At 41.7% G+C, this 13,248-nt stretch overlaps 1 protein-coding gene across 1 annotated transcript in view; it reads right to left on the bottom strand.

Moving 5' to 3' along the window:
* Positions 1 to 4,705, bottom strand: part of LOC106598841 (UDP-N-acetylglucosamine transporter-like) — a 36,354-nt gene extending 31,649 nt beyond the window's left edge. The window contains exon 1 of the mRNA XM_045714506.2: positions 4,190 to 4,705. Coding sequence (XP_045570462.1) covers positions 4,190 to 4,192 — 3 coding nt within the window. The 5' untranslated portion in view covers positions 4,193 to 4,705. The remainder of the gene's footprint in view (positions 1 to 4,189) is intronic.
* Between the last annotated feature and the right edge of the window lie 8,543 nt (positions 4,706 to 13,248).

The raw sequence follows: 13,248 nt of genomic DNA, 5'->3' as shown, positions 1-13,248 counted from the left end.
GGCACAAATGGCAATGTACATATCATAACAATCAATGTCTTCTGAACAAACAGTAATGCAGAACAATAGACATCGCACAACTAGTAACTAGTGAGAGGCAGAACTTAATCATAGACTTCTATATTGTCCAACATTATCCTTTCTAAGTGTGTATACCACCCTACCAATCAGTGGGGTGTATTCATAGATGCCAAGGGAAGCCAGGCTTCCCCAAAACATTGACCAATATTATTTTTTTTAATAATAATAATTTATATTTTGTGTCTCTGTGTTGTCATAATTTTCCTTCACTTCGCATGAGGCTGAATGTATCTCACCGGGGAAAGCATCCGAGCGAGCGAAACAGCACCCCTCTGTCTCTGTATGCCATCTATGTGATGCTGTCTGGTCGTAAAGAGTATGACATTGTTGCCACCTGTAGCATTGAATAAAAAGGAAGCCAACAAGCATTTGGCCTCCCTTGACAATTTTTTCTGTTAAATAATAGCCAATCAGAGTCGAGCTAAACTGAGTGAGCTCAACTGTAAATGGTCCTGGCGCACCAAAAAAAGTGTCAAGGGAAAACAGTTTGGATTTGGCTTCACTCCTATCACAGAAACAACTTGAATTGATTGACAGAGTCATAGACCAATATGTCAACATAAAAGAGAGGAGGATGATATTGGCGTTTCTCTACAAGTAGGGTTCCATGTTTTTTTCTACTTGCAAGAACGCACACACACACAAACAAACACATCAGAACCATGGACAGCCACATCATATTCAGTTTACGTTGATTGGACTCAATTTGTTTTATCTTTTAGTTGTCACTGTATTAGACTAAACAGAGGTGATTTTTATAATGTTGTAGTTGAAATGGTGCTGGAATAATGGAGGCAGCTCCTGTTTTCTTTGCAACTTGCAATAACTCTCCATGGTTCTAAATCAATAGTTGTTTAGTGGTCTGAAAATGTCAGAAACAAACTTTCTTGACCTGTCTGTTACTGTACATGCAATATGCTTTGTGAACTTCACTGGACAGAGGTTGATATCCGGTTTTGTGATGAAACAAAGTTGTGGTTGAATTTATTCTGCCACTGTGTCTTCTTATTGTCTCGGCCTTAGGCATATAGTTCATATGCCTAGTGACTGTGATATAACAGGATTTATAGAGCAAACAACGCAATTATCACAACACATATACACACAAATGTGTATACGATCAAATACACTACCTGACCAAAAGTATGTGGACACCTGCTTGTCGAACATCTCATTCCAAAATCATGGGCATTAATATGGAGTTGGTCCCCCCTTTGCTGCTATAAGTCTCCACTGTTCTAGGAAGGCTTTCCACTGTGTTGGAACATTGCTGCGGGGACTTGCTTCCATTCAGCCACAAGAGCATTAGTGAGGTTGGACACTGATGTTGGGCGATTAGGCCTGGCTTGCAGTCGGTGTTCCAATACATCCCAAAGGTGTTTGATGGGGTTGAGGTCAGGGCTCTGTGCAGGCCAGTCAAGTTTCTTCCACACCATTTCTGTATGGACCTCGCTTGGGGCATTGTCATGCTGAAACTGGAAAGGGCCTTCCCCAAACTGTTGCCACAAAGTTGTATGCACAGAATCATCTAAAATGCCATTGTATGCTGTAGCGTTAAGATTTCCCTTCCTCCACTCGAACTAGGGGGCCTAGCCGGAACCATGAAAAACAGCCATAACCACTATTCCACTGCCACCAAACTTTACAGTTGGCACTATGCTTTGGGGCAGGTTGGGTTCTCTTGGCATCCGCCAAACCCAGAATCGTCCGTCAGATTGCCAGATGGTGAAGCATGATTCATCACTCTAGAGAACAGAGTTTCCACTGCTCCAGAGTCCAATGGCGGTGAGCTTTACACCACTTCAGCCGATGTTTGGCATTGCATATGCTGATCTTACAGCCGTGCGGCTGCACGGCCATGGAAACCCATTTCATGAAGCTCCCGAAGAGCAGTTATTGTGCTGAGGCTGCTTTCATTGGCAGTTTGGAACACGGTATTGAGTGTTGCAACCAAGGACAGATGACATTTACTTGCTTCTTGCTTCAGTACTCGGCAGTCCCGTTCTGTGAGCTTGTGTGGCCTACCATTTCGCGGCTGAGCCGTTGTTGCTGCAAGACGTTTCCATTTCACATTAACTGCACTTACAGTTGACAAATTGACTTGTTGGAAAGGTGACATCGTATGACGGTGCCACGTTGAAAGTCACAGAGCTCTTCAGTATGGCCAGTCTGCTGCCAATGTTTGTCTATGGGGATTGCATGGCTGCATGCTCGATTTTATACACTTGTCAGCAACGGGTGTGGCCGAATCTACTAATTTGAAAAGGTGTCCACATACTTTTGTATATACAGTGCCTTCAGAAAGTATACAAACCCTATGACTTTTTCCACATTTTGTTACATTACAGCCTTATTCTAAAATTGATTCAATTGTTTTTTTCCATCCTCAATCTACACACAATACCCTGTAATGACAAAGCAAAAACAGTTTATTTAATTTTTTTGCAAACAAAAATATAAACAAATGGAATATCACATTTACATAAGTATTCAGACCCTTTACTCAGTACTTTGTTGAAGCACCTTTGGCAGCAATTACAGCATTGAGACTTCTTGGGCATGACGCTACAAGCTTGGCACACCTGTATTTGGGGAGTTTCTCCCATTCTTCTCTGCAAATCCTGTCAAGCTCTGTCAGGTTAGATGCGGAGCGTTGCTTCACTCCAGAAATGTTAGATCGGGTTCAAATCCAGGCTCTGGCTGGGCCACTCAAGGAAATTTAAAGAGATGTCCAAAAGCCACTCCTGCGTTGTCTTGGCTGTGTGCTTAGGGTAGTTGTTCTGTTGGAAGGTGAACCTTCACCCAAGTCTGAGGTCCTGAGCACTCTGGAGCAGGTTTTCATCAAGGATCTATCTGAACTTTGCTCCATTCATCTTTGCCTCAATCCTGACTAGTCTCAAAGTCCCTGCCACTGAAAAACATCCCTGCCACTGAAAAACATGGCAGGTTTCCTCCAGACGTGACGCTTGGCATTCAGGCCAAAGAGATCAATTGTGGTTTCATCAGACCAGAGAATCTTGTTTCCTCATAGTCTGAGAGCCTTTAGGTGCCTTTTGGCAAACTCCAAGTGGGCTGTCATGTGCATTTTACTGAGGAGTGGCTTCTGTCTGGCCGCTCTACCATAAAGGCCTGATTGGTGGAGTGCTGCAGAGATGGTTCTCCTTCTGGAAGGTTCTCCCATCTCCACAGAGGAACTCTAGAGCTCAGTCAGAGTGACCATCGGGTCCTTGGTCACCTCCCTGACCAAGGCCCTTCTCCCCCGACTGCTTAGTTTTGCTGGGCGGCCAGCTCTAGGAAGAGTCTCGGTGGTTCCAAACTTCTTCCATTTAAGAATGATGGAGGCCACTGTGTTCTTGGGGACCTTCAATGCTTCAGAAATGTGTTGGTACCCTTCCCCAGATCTGTGCCTCAACACAATCCTGTCTCGGAGCTCTACGGACAATTCCTTCAACCTCAGGGCTTGGTTTTTGCTCTGTCAACTGTTGGACCTTATATAGACAGGCGTCTGCCTTTCCAAAACATGTCCAATCAATTGAATTTACCACAGGTCGACTCCAGCCAAGTTGTAGAAACATCTCAAGGATAATCAATGGAAACAGGATGCACCTGAGCTCAATTTCGAGTCTCATAGCAAAAGGTCTGAATACTTATGTAAATAAGGTATCGGTTTTTTATTTTTAATAAATATGCAAACATTTCTGAAAACCTGTTTTCACTTTGTTATTATAGGGTATTGTGTGTAGATCGCTGAGGCTGTAACGTAACAAAATCTGGAAAAAGTCAAGGGGGCTTAATACTTTTGTAATATGGCTTTTTTCTGGCTTGACTTCACCACATTTTACCCACACACGCTACTGCTACTAATACACTGACAATGCCGAAATACAGATAAGACAACCAAGATGACCGGACTAGCCTGTCTGAAATATAAAGCTTAATATTACTGACCATGCCTTTACTGAACCTCATGCACACATAACAGCCAAAGCCCACTTAGTCTCAAGACCAAGAAAAGACCACAATGTGCTTTCACTAACATGTCCAATTTATCCAACTAACCTTTCCTGAGCAACTCATAACCCTCCTCAATCAATAAAACAAGACAAACCATAGCAGGACGGCTGAGAAGGCAACGTGGCTCCTGGAGGTAAAATCCGCCCGGTCACCTTGGAGAGGCAGGATGCCACTCCTTCCTATGTGTTAGCGCTCGGTAATGTTGCAAGAGCTTGGTCAAATTGCTGGAAAGTTGTCAACGGTTACGCATTCTGACTGGGCCAGCCATAGGCTCACTCACAGGCAGGCACAGCTCTTAAAGGAATAATCCACTCAAAAACTATTAGTCCACTGTTGATACAGTCCCAAAATGTTTTGCATTTCAGCAATAAAGTTTTCAAGATATAGGACTTTCAAAAAGCTAATTGTCACTTGCCGCAAAGGCATTTATAATTTTATTCAGGCTCCTGTGCACCAGTCTTCGGGTTTCTGCTGAGTGCCTTCAGGTGACTTCAAATAAATGTGTATCTGATTGGAAGGACTTTTTCCTGATCATCCGGTTTTGCATTTTTCCATCGGCACCTTCACTAACCTGTTTTGGGATTGCGGTTGATTCTGCATATTACCATAAAGCTGCAATATGTAACTTTTTGGGCAACTGTTACCACTGATATATTCGTGAAGACCAGTATGAAGGAGATCTACTTTTAGGCATGTATTTTAAGGCTGCTACGTTAGGTAAATGAGTAGGTAACGTGGGTGCAGGGAGAAGGTGACAATGCAACACTAGCCTCCTTGTGTAGACACTCTCAAGCTGTTGCTTGTGGGGCGTGGACACACAATCCCTCTCTCTCTCTGTGTGTGTGTGTGTGTGTGTGTGTGTGTACCGGGAAGGGGAGGAGGGTGTGGCGATATCAGAGCACCGGGTAGCCAGAAAGCCGCCCTTTACACACACGTACACACACAAACACACATTCGCCCTCACACACACATGCATGTGCACACGCAAAAACACACACACACACAACCACTCTGTCTTCATAGGAACCCTGGAAGTACACACAGTTTCCCTCTCACTCCAGTGGTTTAGCACTGAGGACCCAATGAACACAGTTGAACGGTTACACACTCACACACCTATTCCCAAAAGGAATTATATAGCACACTGTGTTCATTAAGATACTTTGTAAGTGAACACAGAATCCTTTTTGTGAATTATTAAGCATGGCTCAAAATGAATGACAATGCCCACTGGGCACAGACAGACGTCAATTCAACGTCTATTCCACGTTGGTCCAACATATTTTCATTGAAATGACGTGAAAACAAAGTTGATTCAACCAGTGTGTGCCCAGTGGGTGATGTGTGGCAAGCAGGCATTGGCCCCAGCACATTTGTTTTATTTGGTTTAATAAGACATTTTAACACAAGAATGTTGAAAAAAATGTGCAAAGTAGGCCTACTGTTTTTAGACTGACTTGCCTTTGTCATTCGTCAACTCGCACACTATGTCCTTCTGACAAAAGTTCTGCAGTGTATGTGTGCGTGCGTGCCACGGGTGTCGTAGGGTAGAGACCAAGACGCAGCGGGAAAATGTACACTCATCTTCTTTTTATTTGGTGAAGAAGGAAAACACAACATACGTATACAAAACAAAACGAACTGGACAGTCTCGTCAGGCAAACAGCTAAACAAGAACAATCTCCCACAAAAACCCATGAAAAACAAACTCCTAATTATAGGACTCTCAATCAGAGGCAACAATAACCAGCTGCCTCCAATTGAAGGTCCAACCCCAATTAACTAAACAGAGAAATACAAAAAAACTAGATAGAACTATACTAACATAGAACAATGACTAACAAACCCCGGACTAATAAATCAAATACCCCTGTACCTAAACACATACACAAAACACACCCTGAACCACATAAATCAAACACCCCCTGCCACGTCCTGACCAAACTACAATAACAAATAACCCCTTTACTGGTCAGGAAGTGACTGTGTGTGTGTGTGTGTGTGTGTGTGTGTGTGTGTGTGTGTGTGTGTGTGTGTGTGTGTGTGTGTGGTGTGTGTCTTTACCAATCAGATTCACGGAAATTACAGGTCGGACATGTCACATCCACTTCCCTCCAATATTATTTTAGCAAACAGGAAAATAACTAACTCCTGCCAGCCACAAGCAAAAGCTCTTTACACAAATGTTGTAGCAGCCTACCTAAACATTAGCAATCAGATAACCTGTATTAGTCTGATCAACTGTAGGCCAAAGGTGCGTTTAATTCGCTTGAACGTTTGCTACGTAGCGGAACAGTTTATACTGAAAGACGCGTTTACACAAAACGCATTTTTTTGTTGTTGATCAAATCAAATGTTATTTGTCACATGCTTTGTAAACAAAAGGTGTATACTAACAGTGAAATGTTTATTTACAGTTGAAGTCGGAAGTTTACATACACTTAGGTTGGAGTCATTAACTTGTTTTTCAACCACTCCACACATTTCTTGTTAACAAACTGTAGTTTTGGCAAGTTGGTTAGTACATCTACTTTATGCATGACACAAGTCATTTTTATAACAACTGTTTACAGACATATTATTTCACGTATAATTCACTGTATCACAATTCCAGTGGCTCAGAAGTTTACATACACTAAGTTGACTGTGCCTTTAAACAGCTTGGAAAATTCCAGAAAATGATGTCATGTCTTTAGAAGCTTCTGATAGGCTAATTGGCATCATTTCAGTCAATTGGAGGTGTACCTGTGGATGTATTTCAAGGCCTACCTTCAAACTCAGTTCCTCTTTGCTTGACATCATGGGAAAATTAAAAGAAAGTCTGGTTCATCCTTGGGAGCAATTTCCAAACACCTGAAGGTTCCACGTTCATCTGTACAAACAATAGTACGCAAGTATAAACACCATGGGACCACGCAGCCGTCATACCGCTCAGGAAGGAGATGCGTTCTGTCTCCTAGAGATTAATGTACTTTGGTGCGAAAAGTGCAAATCAATCCCAGAACAACAGCAAAGGACCTTGTGAAGATGCTGGAGGAAACGGGTACAAAGGTATCTATATCCACAGTAAAACGAGTCCTATATCGACTGCTCAGCAAGGAAGAAGCCACTGCCACTGCACATGGGGACAAAGATGGTACTTTTTGGAGAAATGTCCTCTGGTCTGATGAAACAAAAATAGAACTGTTTGGCCATAGTGACCATCATTATGTTTGGAGGGAAAAGGGGGAGGCTTGCAAGTTGAAGAACACCATCCCAACCGTGAAGCACAGGAGTGGTAGCATCATGTTGTGGGGGTGCTTTGCTGCAGGAGGGTCTGGTGCACTTCACAAAATAGATGGCACCATGAGGAAGGAAAATTATGTGGATATATTGAAGCAACATGTCAAGACATCAGTCAGGAAGTTAAAGCTTGGTCGCAAATGGGTCTTCCAAATGGACAATGACCTCAAGTATACTTCCAAAGTTGTGGCAAAATGGCTTAAGGACAACAAAGTCAAGGTATTGGAGTGGCCATCACAAAGCCCTGACCTCAAGCCCATAGAATATTTGTGGGCAGAACTGAAAAAGTGTATGCGAGCAAGGAGGCCTACAAACCTGACTCAGTTACATCAGCTCTGTCAGGAGGAATGGGCCAAAATTCACCCAACTTATTGTGGGAAGCTTGTGGAAGGTTACCCGAAACGTTTGACTCAAGTTAAACAATTGAAAGGCAATGCTACCAAATACTAATTGAGTGTATGTAAACCTCTGACCCACTGGGAATGTGATGAAAGAAATAAAAGCTGAAATAAATCATTCTCTACTATTATTCTGACATTAAACATTCTTAAAATAAAGTGGTGATCCTAACTGACGTAAAACAGGGAATTTGTACTTGGATTAAATGTCAGGAATTGTGGAAAAACTGAGTTTAAATGTATTTGGCTAAGGTGTATGTAAACTTCCGACTTCAACTGTACGTGTCCTTTTCCAACAATGAGTTAATTGATAGAAATCACCTAGTCCGAGAGAGATTTACATGATTATCAAAACATCACACCAGGGTAAACCTACACGAACCACAGCCCTTATTTTAAGTGTTTCTAAAATCCCCTATGGGAAAAATGAATGGTGGAAAAACGATTGGAACCATTTCCCTGTTTGACCACTAGGTTTTATGGGTATTATGACACCTCCACTGTGGGGCTGTAGTATTCCCCAACCCACAACCCAACCCCTCCCCGTTTTTCAATTAGTCGTTCAGTCCAGCACCGTTTCCGTTTGATTGAACGTTCCAGAACGTAAAAAGTTACTGAACGCAGACCTGGTGTACAAAACTCCTCCCACTCCCCTGCTACTTGGACAGAAGCCTGCTCCTTATTGGCCGTACGTACCTCAGTCAATGTAATCAACCAGATCACATCCACATGAGAGGTGGGGCTATCCCTTTAATGCCCCCAGCATCTGTTGTAAAGCAGACTGAAGCAGGTTTCCCGCTAGGATTTTTTTGCAGTATTACATTAGTACCTTGTTGCATACATATGCATGTGTTGGAATATTTTATTCTGTATATTTTTATTCTTGTCTCTCAGTCATTTAGGTCATTATTGTGGATTCACTACAATATTGTTGATCCGTCCTCAGTTTATTCCCATCACTGTAACTGTTTTTAAAATAGCCAATGGCCTCATGGTGACATCCCTAAGCAGTTTCCTTCCTGTCCTACAGCTCAGTTTAGAAGGACAACTGCATCATTGATGTGTCTGGGTAGTTTAATACAGTGGCTTGCAAAAGTATTCACCCCCTTGGCCTTTTTTCTATTTTGTTGCCTTACAACCTGGAATTAAAATAGATTTTTGGGGGGTTTGTATCATTTGATTTACACAACATGCCTACCAATTTGAAGATGCAAAATATTTTTTATTGTGAAACAAACAAGTAATAAGACTAAAAAACTGAAAACTTGAGCGTGCATAAATGTCCCCCCCCCCACACTCAAAGTCAATACTTTGTAGAGCCACCTTTTGCAGCAATTACAGCTTCAAGTCTCTTGGGGTATGTCTCTATAAGCTTGGCACATCAAGCCAAAACTGCTCCAGCTCCTTCAAGTTGGATGGGTTCCACTGGTGTTCAGCAATCTTTAAGTTATACCACAGATTCTCAATTGAATTGAGGTCTGGACTTTGACTAGGACATTCCAAAACATTTAAATGTTTCCCCTTAAACCACTCAAGTGTTGCTTTAGCAGTATGCTTAGGGTCATTGTCCTGCTGGAAGGTGAACCTCCATCCGAGTCTCAAATCTCTGGAAGACTGAAACAGGTTTCCCTCAAGGATTTCCCTGTATTTAACGCCATCCATCATTCCTTCAATTCTGACCAGTTTCCCAGTCCCTGCCAATGGAAAAACATCCCTACAGCATGATGCTGCCACCACCATGGTTCACTGTGGCGATGGTGTTCTCGGGATGATGAGAGATGTTGGGTTTGCGCCAGACATAGTGTTTTCCTTGATGGCCAAAATGCAAAAATTCTTCAATCTGACCAGAGTACCTTCTTCCATATGTTTGGGGAGTCTCCCACATGTTTGCTTATTTTTTTCTTTAAGCAATGGCTTTTTTCTGGCCACTCTTCCGTTAAGCTTACGGTTTAAAGTGGTCCTATGGACAGATACTCCAATCTCCGCTGTGGAGCTTTGCAGCTCCTTCAGGGTTATCTTTGGTCTCTTTGTTTCCTTTCTGATTAATGCCCTCCTTGCCTGGTCCGTGAGTTTTCGTGGGTGGTCCTCTCTTGGCAAGTTTGTTGTGGAGCCATAGTCTTTCCTTTTTTAAATAATGGATTTAATCGTGCTCTGTGGGATGTTCAAAGTTTCAGATATTTTTTTATAACCCAACCCTGATCTGTACTTCTCCACAACTTTGTCCATGACCTGTTTGGAGAGCTCCTTGGTCTTCATGGTGCCCCTTGCTTAGTGGTGTTGCAGACTCTGGGGCCTTTCAGAACAGGTGTATATATACAGAGATCATGTGACAGATCATGTGACACTTAGATTGCACACGGGTGGACTAATTATGTGACTTATGAAGGTAATTGGTTGCACCAGATCTTATTTAGGTGCTTCATAGCAAAGGGGGTGAATACATACGCACGTACCACTTTCAGTTTTTTATTTTTTGAATTTTTTGAAACAAGTTGTTTTTTTAATTTCATTTCACCAATTTGGACTATTTTGTGTATGTCCATTTCATGAAATCCAAATTAAAATCAATTTAAATTACAGGTTGTAATGCAACAAAATAGGAAAAGCGCCAAGGGGGATGAATACTTTAGCAAGGCATTGTACATCATCCACAACATAATTATTAACTTGACCATGCGTAAAGATTTATTCAATGTCTGATCTGTTATTGTTACCCATGTACCAATCACTGCCCTTTATGAGGCTTTCAAAAAGCTCCCTGGTCTTTGTAGTTGAATCTGTGCATGAAATGTAATACTTGACTGACGGACCTTACAGATGCTGTATGTATGAGGGACTGAGGAAGGGGTAGTCATTTAAAAAATCATATCAACCCCTATTTCACACAGTGAGTCCATATAACTTGTGTGATTTGTTATGCCAAATTTTACTTCTGAACTAATTTAGGCATGCCTATACAAAGGCAAATACTTAAGCAATTACTATTTTAGTTATTCATTTGTAAAAATACGTATAATTTTCTTTTCACTTTGACATTATGCAGTATTTTGTGTGGATTAATGATTAAAAAAAATACAATTAAATGTATTTCAATTCCACCTAAAATGTGAAAAAAGTTCAAAGGGATGTAGACTTTCTATAGGCACTATAGATGTTTGTCTGATAGAGTGTTGTACATAAACAGAAAGTGCACTTCCCTTGTTTGTTAATTGTGTAGCACTGTCGCGTTTGGAGCATTTCAGTTTGGGTATGTTTTCCTTTTCATTTCCCATGTGCCTCTGTTTGTACCTAGACAAACCATTTACATCACTATCATATTTCATCTCCTGTTAGCTGTGACATTTGAAGCCTACTAAATAACAAACCTAAAAACAAGAAAGATCAAAAGTAAAGCTGGGAATTGTCAGGGACCTCACAATATTATCCCAATACTAACAGTCACTATAGAAAGTCTACACACCCCCTTGGATTTCTTCACATTTTATTGTTACAAATTGGATTCAAAAGAATTTTTTCACCTAGCGTCTGTGCACCCGGTCTCATTTCAAGTAACTTGCTACAGTCTTAAAGACATTTTCAATCATATTCTTTGCATAGAAACCCGAAATAAAAGCATGTAGATAGAATGGTGTGTGTCATGTATCCTAGAATGGAGGTTTAAAAATGACAGCTGCATCTGCAAATTAGCCAATATGGCATAGCCTTCACATATAGCATACCTTGCGATACAATGCTCTCTAAAAACAGTTGTACAATGTGCTCTGAAATAAGATAACCAGTGGTCAGCATGCATACTATCGGATGCCTTGGAATATAAGGTATGGAGAATTATAAAGAGCCTGTAGGATTATAGAGAAAGCAGTTGGGAAATGAATGTTTGAGTTTAAAAATACAACATTTTAGATCAATGTGAGGTGGTTTGAATTATTAACTTTCCTACTAACCTTGTAAAAGTTGATGGTGCTAAAATCTTGCCAATTAATTAATTATTTTACTATGACGGAGTGTGAGACCTGTTTTCCATAATGTACGTTTCATGCACATACATTCCAACAAAGAACACCATCACAATTAGTGATTTACCGTTTACTGAGTACGGAGAAAAACAGCAAAGGTGTGTCAGGCAGTATTTGAAGAATCTAAATATAGTGTAACATTCCAATCAATGTATATCAAGTGCCATGGAGAGCACAATCTTACAATGTTGCGGTCCAGAAATGAGAGCTTCACCATCTATGCCAAAAGCCTGGGCCTCTGATGGAGACTGTAGAACTGTCATCAACGGATGCTTCCGTATTCCCCCTTCTCTCTAGGAGCATTTGTGTGCCCAGGCCTCATAGGTGTATCGAAAGGATTCCACCCTGGTCACCAATGTAGATGACTGATGTCAAGAGAGACAAGTGCCTTGGCCAAATGCAATCTAAAGATTGTGTGGTCGAGAGACGAGAACTTTATGGCAAAAGCTTGGCTCCTGACGGGGACAATTGGAATTCTCCCCACTGCATGTTACCATAGTAAAAGAATCTGTTTGTCACCAGTTAAACTGATTCTACATTGAATTTAGTCTTCAAGGTGCTCGAACTGTCACACCCTGATCTGTTTCACCTGTCCTTGTGCTTGTCTCCACCTCCCTCTAGGTGTTGCCCATCTTCCCCACTTATCTCCTGGGTATTTATACCTGTGTTTTCTGTCTGTATGTGCCAGTTCGTCTTGTTTGCCAAGTCAACCAGCGTTTTTCTCTCAACTCCTGTTTTTCCCCAGTCTCTCTTGGTTTTGACCCTTTCCTGTCCTGACTCTGAGCCCACCTGCCTGACCACTCTGCCTGCCCCTGACCTTGAGCCTGCCTGCCCCCCTGTACCGTTTTGGACTCTGGCCTGGCTATGAACTCTTGCCTGTCCCCGACCTGCCTTTTGTCTATCCCTTGGATTACAATAAATACCAGAGCTCAAACCATCTGCCTCCTGTGGCATCTGGGTCTCGCCTTGTGTCGTGATACAAACAAGCACATGTGTCTGTAGTTGGTGTTCTTCAACTCTAAAATGCACTAGACTGTGTAAGACAAAATACACAAAGAAAAGACATGGTCCCAATTTCTAAATAGTGACATGACAGGGGCTAGTTCAAACTGCAGTAAGATGGTTCTCCTCCAGATGATGAATGGGAGCAGAACACAGGAAAGCTAAATAGGTTGTGAGACAAAAGTGAAAGACAATAATTAATTAAATAAATCATCACAGCAAAAGAATTTACAATGAACAAAAATATAAACGCAACATGCAACAATTTCAGAGTTTCAGAAAATCTGTCAATTGAAATAAATTCTAATCTTTGGATTTCACATGGCTGGAAATACAGATACCTTTAAAAAAAAAAGGTAGGGGTGTGGATCAGAAAACCCGTCAGTATCTGGTGTGACCGCCATTTGCCTCATGCAGCGTGACACATGTCCTTTGCATAGAGCTGATCAGGCTGT

Source organism: Salmo salar, chromosome 03, assembly GCF_965601325.2.
Source record: "Salmo salar chromosome 03, fSalSal1, whole genome shotgun sequence".
Classification (NCBI taxonomy): Eukaryota; Metazoa; Chordata; class Actinopteri; order Salmoniformes; family Salmonidae; genus Salmo; species Salmo salar.
The sequence above is the reverse complement of the archived record's forward strand: the minus strand, read 5'-3'. Positions and strand labels throughout refer to the sequence as shown.